Source organism: Fringilla coelebs (assembly GCF_963513975.1).
Source record: "Fringilla coelebs genome assembly, chromosome: Z".
Classification (NCBI taxonomy): Eukaryota; Metazoa; Chordata; class Aves; order Passeriformes; family Fringillidae; genus Fringilla; species Fringilla coelebs.
Genome location: NC_140031.1, coordinates 10,467,716 through 10,482,667, shown reverse-complemented (window position 1 = coordinate 10,482,667; position 14,952 = coordinate 10,467,716). Strand labels below are relative to the sequence as shown.

At 44.2% G+C, this 14,952-nt stretch overlaps 1 protein-coding gene across 3 annotated transcripts in view; it reads left to right on the top strand.

Moving 5' to 3' along the window:
* The window catches only part of PDZD2 (PDZ domain containing 2), a 137,689-nt gene that overhangs the window by 61,455 nt on the left and 61,282 nt on the right, over positions 1–14,952 (top strand). For all 3 annotated transcript variants that reach the window (XM_084225054.1, XM_084225057.1, XM_084225055.1), the window contains exon 2: positions 7,798–8,200. In XM_084225054.1, coding sequence (XP_084081180.1) covers positions 7,798–8,200 — 403 coding nt within the window. The remainder of the gene's footprint in view (positions 1–7,797; positions 8,201–14,952) is intronic.

The following is a 14,952-nucleotide window of genomic DNA, read 5'->3' as shown; positions in this document are numbered from 1 at the left end:
CATGGTGGGAGAGACTGTATCTGACCAGCAGTAACACAGCATAGGTCTCTCAGTAAACACAGGAGATAATGTCCATGTGAAACTTGGTAACATTTTGGCCTGTTACAGCCAATGTTTTTGTAATTTTTAAATTGATAATTAGCCACTTTAAATTGTTTTGTATTTTGTAACTGGAAGTTATATTTGTGAATGTGGCTGTGTATCCAGCTGGATGTCTGTTTGCAGCAGAGCTATAAACTAACAAATTGGAGCCAGGATGGTTTTTGGATTAGCCCACTTCTGTTTGTACACTCTGCCACTATCGAAGGAACAAAGAGAATTTGGCTCCTTAGCTCCCATTAGTCTGTCTCTAGGACCCAAACCCAAAAAGCACCATGTGTGTCTGTCTACTGTGACTTGTAAATGCAGATGTGGAAGTTGTATGTTCATTAAGGTCCGGACCTCTGTAAAGCTTGAGTCCAAAATCTCTGCAGTTGGAATGCAGAATCACTGCTCTGCCCTGCTAGGACAGCCATACATCAGCAAATCCCAAACAATTTTATGATGCCTGCAGCTGCAAAATCTGCTAGGTTTAGGATGTCTGTCAGAGCTTTGGTGGATCCTCAGGTGTGGAGAATTTATAAAGCTCCTCAAGTCATCCTGTTCAGCTGCTTGTTCTGGGAGGGGAGAAGGATCAGTGTGGCCATTCACATCCTTTTTCCACGTGCAGTGTAATCTGGGGGTCCCTGCTCTGCTTATTGGTCTCCCAAAGCCCTGCATATGCTTTTGAAGCATCTCAACAATGTTCAGAGTAGAAGTACGTGAGTTTTCTTCTGTGTCAGCATAATTGAAGTGGTCTTCTCTCCCCACCTGTGGTGGGGATGCGATTCAGCTGGGCTTCCTTGTGTGCGGAGAGGGTGGCTATCCTTTGGGTTTTAGAAATGGGAGGTGTGAATGCCATGCAGCCAAAGCCAAACACTGCTCCTCTCTGCAAGGTGTCTGCAACTCCCTTGCCCTGGGCTGCGGCCACACACACGTCTCAGCCCTGTGTAGGTGAAGGCTGTTGGTGGGAGTGGAAGTGTGGTCCCCTACCACTGCCATTCTCCTGTCCCTGCCCCTGTGCCTCTGGGACCAGATGAGGGTGTGTGATCAGATGAGGGTGTCATCTGTGTTTAAAATCTTCATCTTGAGGGCTGAGTTTTTAGAAGTTTGCTGTGGCTGTGTAATTTCAAGCTGGATCATTACCCTGCTTGGGTTCATTTGTACTGTTGCCTGCATGACCGTCCCAGCACCTGAGCAGGCAGGATATGGGGTGGGAGGAAAGCTGTAGTGCTGTTTGGTGTAGGCTGATCCCAGATATAAGTTGATTGTGAAACTGCAGTATTGAAATCCAGTGGCTTCACCACCTCAGACCTTACAGTAACTGTGGAATGCCGTGTTGTTGGCCCTTTCTTTCTATGGAAAGACTTGCCTGGGATGCTGTCAGGGATGTAGAGTACAGGAAGAGGAAAGGAATTCAGTCTTCCCAAATTCAAAGCCACATCATTGCATTGATACCAGGTGGAGTGAGATGTCTCACCAGGCTTTATCTTCATCCTGTGTCACAATTCCATCTTCCAGAAAAAGCTGTAGGCAGGCACGGAGTCCATGAATGTACAGCAGCAATCATCCCTCCACTCCCTTTCCACCACTCTTGACAGTTGTGCATGGAGGTCTTGCTCAAGGCCTCCTGCCAGCCTTATTAAATATACCTTGAAGTGTAATTTCCAAAGTTGTTTTTTCTTCAAAATTGTGCTAAATCTAGTTGCATTCTGTGCTGTAATTTTAATTGTGAAAAACATGCCATAGACAAAAACACTGGATTCAGTTTTGTTTTTCAGAAAGCTGCCAATTAGGCTATCCTGAGAAAAGCACAGTGTTCCACAGAGAGCCATGGCTGCTGTGAGACTTAGGGCTGTTGCTGCTTAACCTTGGCCACAAGCTGCGGGCTGAGGGTTGCTCATCCTGAAAAGGGAGATGGGAGACCTTCTGTGTTCCCTGTGCTGTTTGAATGCTCTCCCTGGGGGTGATTAATAGCTGAGCTCCCCAACTGGCTTCTCCTTTGCCCTTTCTGCCTTTCCTCAAGTTTATTAAGGGAGGCAGAGAACATTGTGTCCCTTGTGTGTGCCATTGCCTGCAGAGCCTGGGGCAGGAAAAGGCTTGTTGGTGACGAGATTTTGGATCAAGTTCATTCCTGGTGTGCTTCAGTTCTGTGCCCAAGACTATGTTGAAGCAACAGCCAGGTTTACGAACACCGTTGCTTTCTGCAAAGGCTGGAGAGCTTAATCCTCCAAGGAGGTGGATGAGAGGGCTGGTCATCAGGTGTCCTTGTGGCTCTCAGGAGGTGGAACCTCTTGCAAGCTTGGATGTAGCAAGGTTTGCCCTGGTCTTTGTAGGTTTAGATTGGTGTTCCCTTTTGCCTGCAGACATTAAGACAGGCTTGGCTCCTGGCTGAAGACGTGGCAATCTGTGGAAAATTCCCATTGATGCTTGCCGAAATCAGGCCTTAGTGGGACTGATGTTCTTGCACAGTGACAGAAGTGAAGTGAGGGTTTCATCAGGAACATCAGTCACTATCTTTTAATCATTAATTTGCCTTACCTGAAAAGCAAGTTTGCTCCTTTGCAGACATCATGGAGAAATGTTAAGTTTAGCTTTTAAAATTCCCCTTGGGTCTGGAGTTTTCAGTTCTGTGAGGATCTGCACTGCCCTTCATCTTTCCAGCCTGAAGAAGATTGAGTTTCAGGACATTGTACCACACCGAAGTCCTTTAGAGGAGAGCATAAAAATGGTCTGTCTATCCTGCAAAGGACATTATAGGTCCCAGGAGGGGTAGGCAGGGCCTCTGAAAGTGGGCATCTTGACTGAGGTTTATGCTCAGTTTCTGCCTCAGTTTCTGTCTTGGTGACCTGCATGATGGGTTGGCTGGTGAGATGTCAGTGATACTGTGTGTATCATTTCCAAAGCACTTTCTGATCTGTCAGGATGAAAGTTTCTGGAGAAATGCTAAATAGTATTATTAGTGTAAAATAAACATACTTCAATATTTCTGACCCTAAAGTGGATCCAGATGCTTTCTTATGGCTGCTGGATCTGCTTTGATTTTCCATGGCTTAGTGTGGCTGTCTGTATTTATTAAAGTGAGATAGGATGTGACAGAGAGCTTGTCACAGCATGCTCTTGTCAAGTCAGAAAACCTTTATATTTATACATGCACACACACACACAAAAAAAAAATTAAAAAAGACAAAATTACTGTCTTAGTCTAAGACACTGTTTCCAAGTCTGACACTTCACATGTGTGCCAGGAAGGTTGGAATAAACTGAGTGAGTTTATCAGTTTTTATGATCACAGCAGTCAGTTCAACTGCATAGGGGAGAAATGGGATTTGCCTGAATAACTCAAAATATTCTCCCAAGGAAGTGAACGTGTGTCTCTGTCTTTATAGCTCTGATACGAAAAGGGTATTAAATGCCCCTTGATACCAGCTACAGGTTGCATTTTCCAGCCTGTGGTTGAGCTTTGCGAGAGGTAACTTTCCAGCTCTATTTCAAGTCTAAAACAATTTTTCTCTAGTTTTAAGGATTATTAACATTTTCATGGTTTCTCTGCTACAGAGAAGAACTAGTCTTCCCCACTGTTTAAGGGTTATGTTTTATATGGGTTGGGGTTTTACCAGCACTGGTGCCAGGGTGAGATCAAAGCAGCAGGAGCTGCTGGGTGGTCCTTCCTTCTGAGCATGCCGGTGGGAAATGTTTCCAAGCCAGTATTTCAGTGATTTTTTTTTAGATCCTGTTTGTGGAGATGATGCTGCAGTGTCTGAGGGGACTCCCTGCTGTGCCAGGGAGATTTGACATTACCTTGCAAAGAGTGGGAAATACAGAAAGTGTGGATAGGTGTTCTGCTGGTAAAATGTTTTGCTTTGGTAACTGATACTGACAGATGTACGATCAGCTAGTAAAATTTTTTGCATTCTTAAAATCAGTGATAATGGGATTTGTTATGTGTTGTGATTTAGGGGCAACTGGACTATCTGCTCAAGATTTCTTAGCTGGTGTATGAGATCCAAAGCTTTCACCAAAGCCTATTCCATCCTCTGCAAACCAAAGTGAGAACAGAGAATCTCATTTTCCAATAAATTTAGATAAATCAAAGCTGAATTAAGGATGCTTTCTGTCCACACACCTTCTCCATCAAAGCTGAGGTCTGTGTTCAAACTCAGTGACAATTAGGAGATTGCTGCTGGTTCCCCACATCTGTGTTGAGAGCCACTGTGTATGCTCGTCAGCTCTGATCCTGTGCTGCCTGAGACAGTGTTGGTGTATTGATTGCAAAAATCTCTGCAAGTGCTCTATAGGGACCAAATCTAAAAAAAAAAAAGCTTTTCTGCATTGCACACTTTAAACCCCTTGAGAAAGGGGATTTGAAGTACTTTACATATTTTTGCAGTTTTCTGCTGTCCAGAGACTGTATAATTACATTTTATCGAGTCTGTCCCACTACTCCTTTCTGGCATGGGATGCTTCTGGATTGATAGAAAACAATGTAAAATAAGAAGGTTCTCACTCACTTAATACAACCTTACCTGTTCTTTGCACAGTGTTGAGAGCTTGCTGTGCTTCCCTTGTGGTTAATTTTTTTGCTTTTTACTTAAACAGGAAAGAAATGGCAAAGGAAAAGGAAGCCAGCCAAGTAGCTGGCATGTACTTAGTAGAAATTGCGGGTGGATCAGGCTCCTTAGTTACCATCCCCACCTTGGAAGGGCAATACAAAAAATGACCACAATTTCTTAGTATATTATTTTTGACTTGTCTCCTGTCTTGTGGTATGAGTTTAGTGTTCTATCAGTGCTAGTTTTCCATGTCTTTGGTTTGAAAGAAACTCTTGAGATAATGGTGCCACTTACTGGGTCCTTGGTCCCAGCAGGACTTAGCCTGTCTGGAAATACCTGACATGATGCAGTATATGCAGGGACTTGCTGCCATGAAAGGTAATGAAAAGGTAACTGCTGACTGACCCAGAGAACACCTTTTTTTTTTTTTTTTTTTGGTGTGGAAACTTAGTGTGTTCTTTGAATGGCTGAGATGTACTCAAGACATAAGCCCATGAGTTACTGCAGGCTGCATGCCTGGAGCATGCAGGCCATCTCAACATATGGAGTAAATCAACATAGCTCTGCTGACTTCAGTGCAGCTGCGTCTATAACCACTTGCTGTAACCCTGCTCCAGACTGGAGGGATGATTGTGTATGAAGAGTGCATAGGAAAAAAACCTCCTTTTCTCTTACAACTTTACACTTTATGAACAGAATAAATGGGCCATGAGTGGAGGTGAAATAATAAATTATTTTTGCCTCTTTAGAGTTACTTTATTTGGACATATGCAAAGTTCCCTCTCGTTCTCCATACTTCCTAAATCAAGTAGTTGATATGCATGCACTTGGTTGCTGGCATTAAAAAATAGATCAGTAATTAGTTCAGAAAAAAGCCCCATATACATGCACCTGCACAGAAACAAATCAGGCAGAGTTGACACTGCATAAAGACAGGGTGGGCAGCATCCATGTAAGGCACACAACTATGGGAAGAGGAGCTGCTTTCCTGTTTCCATGTGCCAAGAGAAGCTGTGCTATCAGGCTTATGTGTGATGGATCAGAGTGCACTGGTATTGCTGCAAGCAAAAGTCATGAATTTTAATCAACTTTACTGGCTGCCTTGAAATTTGAGTTGAAAGATAAATGTGAAAAACAGGCAGCCCATATTGTTTCTGGAACATAACTGCCCCTTTTCAGTTGATTAAAAGAATTCTTCTTTTAACTTGATAATCAAAAATACTTCCATGTTAGCTCAGGATTTTTTTTCCTATGCTAACCCTTCAGGTCCTGCCAGCTTCATGTGTCTCCCAGAGCCAATGTCACCTTGTGGCCACCCAGACAGTTGACCTTTGCTGCAGAGACTTCCCAACTGGCGGGGCTTGTTGGCTGTCTGCTTTCAGCCATTTGGAAAAAGATGGTTTTAGGGCTTTATTTAAATATTCTTTATGTCTGGAGAAGGGGAGGAAAAAAAGGATTGCCTGGTGAAAACTGAAAGGACTGTCCAGGGAGTTGGAGTTCAATTTATATTCATCGGGAACTTTGGCACACCAAGCATACTTGTCCTTCCCATCTGTGGCTCCAGGGCTGCTTTTAAGGTTATTTAGTTGTGGTATTCATTTAAACATCAGTCTTCCTAATTAAATATAAGTGATTTGAATGCCGATGTTGTCTGTGGGGGACATCGAAGTTTTGCAAAGAAGTGGAGTGAAAATACCAGCCCTTGTCCCTGGACAGAAGTACACACCCATCATATTACTTCCAGCCACTGCCAGGCTGGTCTGGCTTACTTTGAGTAGTTGAGAGTGCTTTCCTCACTCCTTTGCTTCAGGGGTTATCAGAGCTGCTTTTCCTGTTTTGCCATTAAGTCACCTCTGTGCAGGATTAAGTTCGAAAGATTTATTTTATGACCAAACAACAAAAGTTGTTGTTTGAAAGAAAGGGAAACATAAAATTAGCCTACAAGCAGCAGGGAGGGAAAAAACTTGGTGGCAGACTCCTGAGTGGTTCCTCCTCTCTCTGCTGTGCTATTTTCTCTTATGATCTGTGGTTCAACTCCACACCTAGTTTCTCATCTCCTCTAAAAGCTGTAGGTTCAGCAAGTGCTCTGTATTAGTGAAGAGTTCATTTCATTGCAGCTGCAGCACGACTTAGTTAATGCTCTGGGAAATTCATACTGCCTTCACTAGTGAGAAAGGCAATATAGTTTTGGGGCCTAAATTAGTGTGAAAGGGCACATACAAACCTGCTACGTACAAATTCCAGCTTGTTTGTACTCTCAGTTGGTTACACCCTTGGCTCAGAACCCAAATATTTCAAGAATTTGGGTTGAGGTATATCCTTTCCTAAAAGAAGCATGAAGTTAGATTCCCCTTTTGCATAAGTGGGTGCAGTTTCTGTAAGGTCACAGAGGGTTTGTTTGAAGCAGAAATGTTAATTCCTCCAAGGCATGTCCAGAGACTTTGGGAGGGGAAGCGATGCTTTCCTCTGGTAGGAGAACCTGGGGGCTGCTCCTTGCACAACTGAGATGACTTGGCCCCTGTTTTGGTTGGAATATGCTTGTATGAAGGGAACCCACCTGATTTCCACATCCCTATAAAGCATCTGGGATGCCTTGTAGTGGCCTTGCTGTACTGGGGCCATTGGTGTTGTGCCTGCTTACCCTAGTGGCTGATTTTTTTGTTTTCCCAGCGGCCTTCAAGCATGTACATATGCTGAAGCAGAAGATTAGTTTCATTAAGGAGGCTCATTTCAGATGCAGATGCTCTGTAGGCTTCTGCACAAATGAATCCTGCCTATTTTTAGAAAATATTTCTTTATTTTAATACTCTGCTGGAAACATTCTCTGCTCTCCTTTCCTTACTTCACCTTTACATGTTGCTGCGCTGCAGATATGGAGGTCAGGGCATGTGAACTGGTGGCATTTATCAGCTGTCATGTTATGCTGTGGTGGGATCAGCCTGGGTGGCTGGTAGGGCTGTTAATTATTCCTGATATTTTCTTCTGATACTGAGGAAAGAGCATTTGCCAATTCCTTGCATTATCCTAACGTGTCTACACACGAGGTAGTCAGCTGGCTGAGACAGCGCATGGCCATCGCAGGGCACAGCGAGTTGGGAGGCTGGGGTGGGATGCGGGCGCTGCAGGGCGCGTGGTCGGTGGTCCTCACACATCCCTTTCCTTGCAGTTACCTGGCCGAGCAGTGCTGGAATGGCGGCTTTGTCTACCTGATCATGTTGCGCCGCATCAAGCGCAAAGCGCCCCTGCCTCCCTCCAACGGCAACAACAGCAACAGCTGCGACCCCAAAGCCAAGCCCAGCCCTGAGCCTGGAGACAGAGCTGCTCAAAATGGGAAAAGGACCAGGAAGTTCGGGGTCATCACCAGGACACCGGGCAGCAAGGACAGCAAGGAGAAGCTGGGCTCGGAGCACGGGAACGGGCACTGCACCCCGATGGAGGTGGAGGTTGCTCAGCCAGAGACCTCTGAAGCAGAGAGCAATGGGGAGGAGCTGCACCAGGGCACCGGGGCGCCGTACCGGGGCCGGCTGTCAGATGATGGCATGCCAGACATTGGGGACCAGGCTGCCCAGGTATGTTTGATTTGATTCTTCCAGAGAAGAAAGTAGCAGGTGTGCAAGCAAATTAGGTTGATTTCTCAAGCAATTTTCTGGTTTCAATGCTCTGACCTTGGGCTGAGCCTGTAGGTGACAATACAAGCTGTCAGGGCACCCGGCTGTGGGATGGCATCTAAAACAGGGGAGCAGGAGGACTGGAGAGTTAAATAGTAATTGTTGGACACCTCTGTCATACTCCATCTCTGATGGTGGATAGGTCTTTTTATCTCTTGACCTGTCAGGGTTGGCCCCAGAATTTTTTGTTGAGACAACTGCTGACCCTACAACACTGGAGCAGGAGGTGTCAGTAGAAGATGGTAATTTTTGTCCTTTGGAGCTTCATTTTTAGCTCTGCCTGGACTTGATGTCACCTTACAATTCATGTTAACATTGGGATTGAAGCTTCCCTTTTTGATGCACCAGACCACGTTGCATGTATTTGTGATATGAAACTTGTTTGGCCAGTGTCTGGGAACCACATGGAAGTAATTGTGGATTTTACTCAGAGTTGATGAGATAGACAATTTGTTAATGCTTGGGACGACAGTGGGATCGGGGCTTTCACTGCTTCTCTCTTCGTCCTAATGGAGATCTTGGGGTTTGTTGCCTGTCTGGAATTGCAGCATTGCTGGATGGAGGAAAATAACCCAAGCCTTGATCAGGTTTCAGTATGCATCTATCACCAGAAGCACTGTCTGCCAATCTTTCCAGAGGCACTGATAGTATAAACAGATGAAGGCTGCTTTGCTGGGCTTGGAGCTGGCTCCAGCAGCTGGTTTTGGTTTTAAGACTTCAAAGCTTGGTAACAAAGTACTCTGAGTGGACATCTCATCACTAAATTCTGTTGAGAAAAGCAGGGAATTAAATGTGCCCTCTGAATTAGTGTTCCTCAGCACTACTCCAGGGTAGTGGTGATTGTGGTTGTAAAGTTACAGTAATTTAATTTAAAGTACTTTGTAGGAGCTAAAAGCAATTAAAAAAACCTCTGGTTTTAAAGAAGTCTAATTGCAAAAACTTGCTCTTTGCATCAGTGAGACATGTTGGATTCTACGGTGCAACAAAAAGGGTAGGGTGTTTGTGTGTGTGTCTTGCAAGCCTCGTAACTAGTCATTCTGAAAGAGAACATTAAAAGCTTAAAAATAAATAAATGAATTATTTGGTATTTTGAAAGTTCTGGTCCATAAAAAGGCTTCTTGAATCTGTTCTGAAGATGTCTAAACACATGTTGTAAATGAAGTTGATCAGACTTAGTTTTGAAGTGGAAAGCCAAAAATATATATGTAAAAAAAGAGAAACTCTTGATCCAGAGCCATCTCGTGCTAGTGCTACCTTGATGTTTTGAATAATTTTGGTCTGAGGAGTAAATTGTTAAATTCAGAACATATATGTATCAATGTGAGCAATAAATACATTTTTAATGCAAAGCACATATAGGATGGCTTTGTGAAACGTAAAAACATAGCTGAGGCACTGGAAAAATTCAAGAGCTGTAATCTGTTCAGTTGTGGTGTAGTGTCATTTAGTAAAATTGCTTCTCTATTTTTTTTTTTTATTTCCTTCCCCCCCTAATATTTTGCTTGGAAATATGACCTCCATCTGTATCAATACTAATTACATTTTCCTGACATTTGAATGAGGAGAAATGTGAATATCTGGAGCCTGAATGCACGCCTAGCTCATCATTTGCTTTTTAATGACAAGGGGGGCTTATAGAGGCCCATCACTTACAGATGCTGTGGGGCAGCTGCTATCAGAGTAATGAGTGGCTTAATTAAGTTTCTTAAGTTTTGAATAGGTATGGTGAATAAAATTTTCAAAATTATTTGTTTCCTGTTAAAATAAAGAAAAAAGGCAAGGAATGAATACACTTGGGAGCCTCAGATCTCACTTCTAGCTCCATTTTCAAAGCATGACCTGGCACTCAGGGATGTGAGATCCAGTTGTGTTAGGAGCCTTTTGAAAACAGCATCCCGGATGTCCTGTCAGAAGTTGCAGCCTCCTTTCAGGCTTCAAAACACAAACCAAACCTCCTGTAGCCTCAGGATGAGTTATCTCCTCCCAAGCAGGGACAGGGTGCATTGGCAGGGCACCCTCTCCATGGGGAAAGCAGCTCCATCCCATCTGCCTGCCCCGTGCTCACCATCTCCTCCACATTTTGGCTAATTGAATATCCACAGCTGTCAGCCCTGTGCCCTTGGGGAGCACTATATTTGCTTTTGGGGGAGACCCAGCCTGCGGCAGACTAGATGGCTGCAGGTGGGAGGGAAGGCTTTGAGAAGCCACTCAGGGACCTGCAGGGATGTGGGAGGACCTCACTGGTCCTCTCCATTGCTCTTTTCCCACCCCAGGAGGCAGATTAGAGCTTTACTGAAACTGAAATGTAGAGTCCAGGAAAACTCCTTTTTTTCCCTCTCTGTAAGAAATTAGTTTGAAGTTGGAACCAAAATAGGAGAGAAGAGGTTGGGTTGATCTGCATGTCTTCAGCCACTGCTGTGCTGATTCCACAGCAGTGGCTGAATGGCTGATCCCACAGCCTGAATGGCTGATCCCACAGCTCAAGGCCAGTACCTAGGGGATGTTGTGCTGGGAGAGCTTTTGAGGCATCTGCAGTCCATTTCAGTGCCTTTTGCTTTCAGGGTGCTTCTCCCACAAGCATGGGGTTGTTCTGCCATTTTGTCTCCCATTTTCTCTCTGCATGCTGCTCATAACAGCAATGCTGGATCATGAAGCGACAGGCGAGATGAATACTGTTTGTCGAGGGAACCTGCCAGGAGATTCCTGTGTTACTGGTTTGTGTGCATGTGCCAGTCCCCTTCTTCAGGCTTGCTTTCATCTCTCAGATCTTGATCTGTCTCTCCTTGCACTTGGCATTGCTATCGCTGTGTATAAACAAATCTGCTAGGCTGTCTGCTGGTATGTAACCCTCAGTAAATATTGTACCTGTCAATTAGCAGGCAGCATTTAATGTTTACAGGTGGTTAAGTTATGCTGCAATATTTTTAGGATGAACCTAAATGACTTTTAAAAATGTGGGGATTCAAAGCAGCAAAGCTGTGTATGTGCCTGACAGATCTCTAAGATCTGGAAAGCAGACCTGACCTTGGAGAGGACCCAGGCTGGCAGCAGTGGGAGTCAAGGGCAGTGATTTAAGATTAGGCACTCTCTGAGCTGGAGTAATGACCCATCGTATCCTGTGAAGATTGGGAGCTTAAACACAGATATCAAAGTTTACTTCTTCTATTCAGTGACCTGAGACAGGGTGTAGTTTTGCGGGGTAATTATACAAGCACAGATGGAAGAGAAGTATGGGAAGGGGCTGCTGGAGTCCACTAAAAATTATAAAGAAAAGGAAACTGTGAGCTTTCCTCCCAGTATACCAGTCCTGTGGTTTCACTGTGTTGACCGGTAGGACAGTATCCTTCAGTTTTGTTCTCAGTTTCTCTGTCCTGGTCTTTTTGGAAGATCTGTGGGCTGCTTTCTGTTGTTTTTCAGCCCCTAAGGAGTGCCCAGAAATGGCCAGATACAGCTGGCATGGGCAGGGATCAGAAGTAGGACTGAGGTTTGCAAAAACAGATTAGGATCTGTGAGGGGCTGGAGTCTGGTTGTCAGAGGGGACTTAAACTGATCCAGGTTTTGCTGGCATGATGAGAAGTTTGGCTTTCAGGTTTGGCTTTCATTGAAGAAGCCAGAGGAGGCTTGGACAAAGATGAGTTATACCAGAATAGACTAGCCACCTTGGCTTCCTCCATCCCCAGCAGGATGCTCTGAAACCCTGAAAAACCCAGCTGTTAAAAGCAAAAACAAGACACCCCCAGAATGACCTTGAATTCTCTTCTTTATAAGCATCCAAATTTTTAAGGTCTTGAAATCCAGATCCAAATTTATCAGTGACTGGTGGAAACTGTGTAAAGGACATTAAGCAGAGTGAAAATGCTTTAATAGTTAAGGGAGGCAGGTGAAATAGCTGGGGCCGTGCATTTCAGTATTTCTCCAGTGGCAAAGATACATGGCAGGGAAGGAGTTCAGGGTTTCCTGGGTGGTGGTGGCACTGTGGAGTGGGGCTGTGGTGGGATGCCTTTCCAGGATGGGAACAGATTAGCATCTGGTGATTCTGCAAACTGTGCAATGCTTTTCTGAAGTCAGTGTGCCATCTATTAAAAAAAGGAGAGGAAGGGGAAGGCAAGGTTAATGCCGTGCCTCCTAGAGGTTTTTGGGCAGGTCTGGGTTATAGCAGTGGTTCAGGATCTTGGCTCCATGCTGTTAACCCCATTGCTCTGGTCTCAGTCCCCAGAACAGTGTGCCTGCCTAGCCAGCTTTGCTCTTACAGCCCAACTGAGCCCAGCTTGCATGGACCACAACCCTCTCCAGACGTGTGAGCCTGTGCACAAGTGCACACAGGCGTGTCTGTGTGTAGAGAACCAGCCAGGACTTGCTTTTGTACTGCATGGTACATTTTATCAGCAGCTCTTTTCATTCTTTGGGCCCATTATTGCTTTCTTACTGACGTGGCTCATCTCAGGTAGGGATGAATGCTTTTGAATTGCATTTTACTTTGCAGTTAAGGAAGGCTGACAGCCATTCTACAGCAGTAGTTGCCAATTAGTGTTGGTAAATGCCGGCATTACCTTGACTTTTGGTTAGTGGAAAATGTTCCTTATCTTGCCAAGCAGAAGAGGAAGGCTAATAGCACATTACAGGAATCAAAACATGAGGTTTGAGATAAAGTAATGGCTTTAAGCGTTTTACTATTTTGTTAAACTTGATGGGAAAAAAAAAATTCTCACCTTTTTGCTGTAGCAAAATGTATAACTTGCTGTGAGCAAGGTAGTCCAGTGAAGCTACTGAAGCTAAGTTGCTTTACATCAATTTTTTTTGGCAGCCTAAGCAGTAATTACTGTTTCATCAAGGCTTTTATGGGATTCTTGTGATGCACGGTTTAGACATAAATAAGACTGGGTTTAGGTGTTAATGTAGATACTTTCAGTCATGTAAAGGCTTTTCTCAGAATCTGATTCAATTCTTAACATCTTTTTATCTGTTGTGTTTTCTTCCAACTTTCATTAACATGGATCCTGGGGCTATCTACTGTCTTGAAGTTTTAATGTGCGCTGTGATAAGCATGTCATCCCTCTTGTTGCCTGTTTTGGGTTGTAAACTCTCTTAGGGACAAGGGCTGTCTTTTAATTGCAGCTGTACAGCACTGACAAAATTTGGCCTTATTTTTGCTTGGGGTTTTAGGAAGTGCTTTGATGTAACTAGCAGTGAAATTACAGTTAATATTTTTCGCTGCCAGTTATATTCCACCTTGCCATAAAACAGCAAACACCTTGATTTTCTGGGGTTAAGTCGCTTGCTGCCAAATTTTTTCAACTGACTTAAGATTCTGTCTGCCTTTGCTGTGATTTAAGTGATAGCTGCAGCTGTTGCGCTGTAGACTTTAATTTTGAATAGCAACCTGTTCTTTTATCTTGTTTTTGTACTGAATTTTCTAAGGGTGCTTGGATGTAGAGATAGTCTGGTAATGGATAAGTTATAATGTGTTGGTTTTACTGTGTCACCTTGAAAGGAGGTCTTCACTCTTGGAAATGAGCTATCCCCAAAGGCAGCATGGGAATGTTCAAGGTTCTGTTGCAGGAGGTTTCAGCCATACTCAGCTATCATAAACCATAGGTAAAAACCCTCCTATAAAAGCATTTCCCATCCACACAGCAAGTGGGTGTTCGGGCCTTTTCTCTTAATATTTTGTGTGCCATATACAGGAAACCTACAACTGAAATCCAAATGACTAGCTTTAGCTGAAGTTCAAGTTCACACCAATTTATGTTTTAATCATTAAGTGTGAATAGTTGAAACCAAGTGGACATGCCTAAAAATAGAGTATGTTTTCTGCTTAGATGCTGTAATGTTTCAGGCATTTGTTGGAATTATAAAGCTACATACACTTAATTTTTGAGGCAGAGTGCTGAAAGCACTGAGCAAACCCTAAAGATTCCTGCTGTGGACAGATGTAATACCAGTCCCCAGGAGACACCCCTCTTTAGCTGACATCAGTGTGTGGTGACCTACTCTAGGCTGAGCTTTAATCTGCTGCAGGCTGCAAGGGTGTTTTCTGAGAAACTTCAGACTAAGCAACCAGCCATTCCCAAAAGCCCACCAAGACCATGAGACTGGGTGAAGTACGCAGCAGAGTGCAAACACCTGTAGCCCTTAAAAGCCTGGGCCTCCTCAGGGGCAATTGCCAGGCAGAAACCCCCTAGGGTCAGAGACAGAGGAGAAAATCCTTTGTCTGATCTCACAATAATGATTCAGCTGATGGCAAGAGTGGAACAGTTCAGAGGGGTGCAATCCAGATGGTGATGGTTCAGGATGACAAATGATTCCAGCAGGTTTTTGTGAGGGGTGATGGTATAGTTCAGGTGCTTGCACTGGCTGATAAAATGTTTAAAGCCCTTGCCAAGGAAATGATGTCAACAAGCAGTCTGTCTCGGGAGATGGATCCCTCGGCGACAGTCTTGCTTAAAGTCGTGAAATTTTCATCCACTCTGCTGTGCTGCCTGTTTTGTGTATTTTAATTATGTGTTTGTGTTTGGGGGAGGGTATGTTTTTGCTTTTTAATGTTCCCCAGGCTTCATCCCCTAGGACACTTCTCTTTTCACGGGGAAAGTACTCACATTTTAGTGAAAAGATGCCAAATGTCTGGCGGCTGTTTGTCCAAACAAGGGGACTTG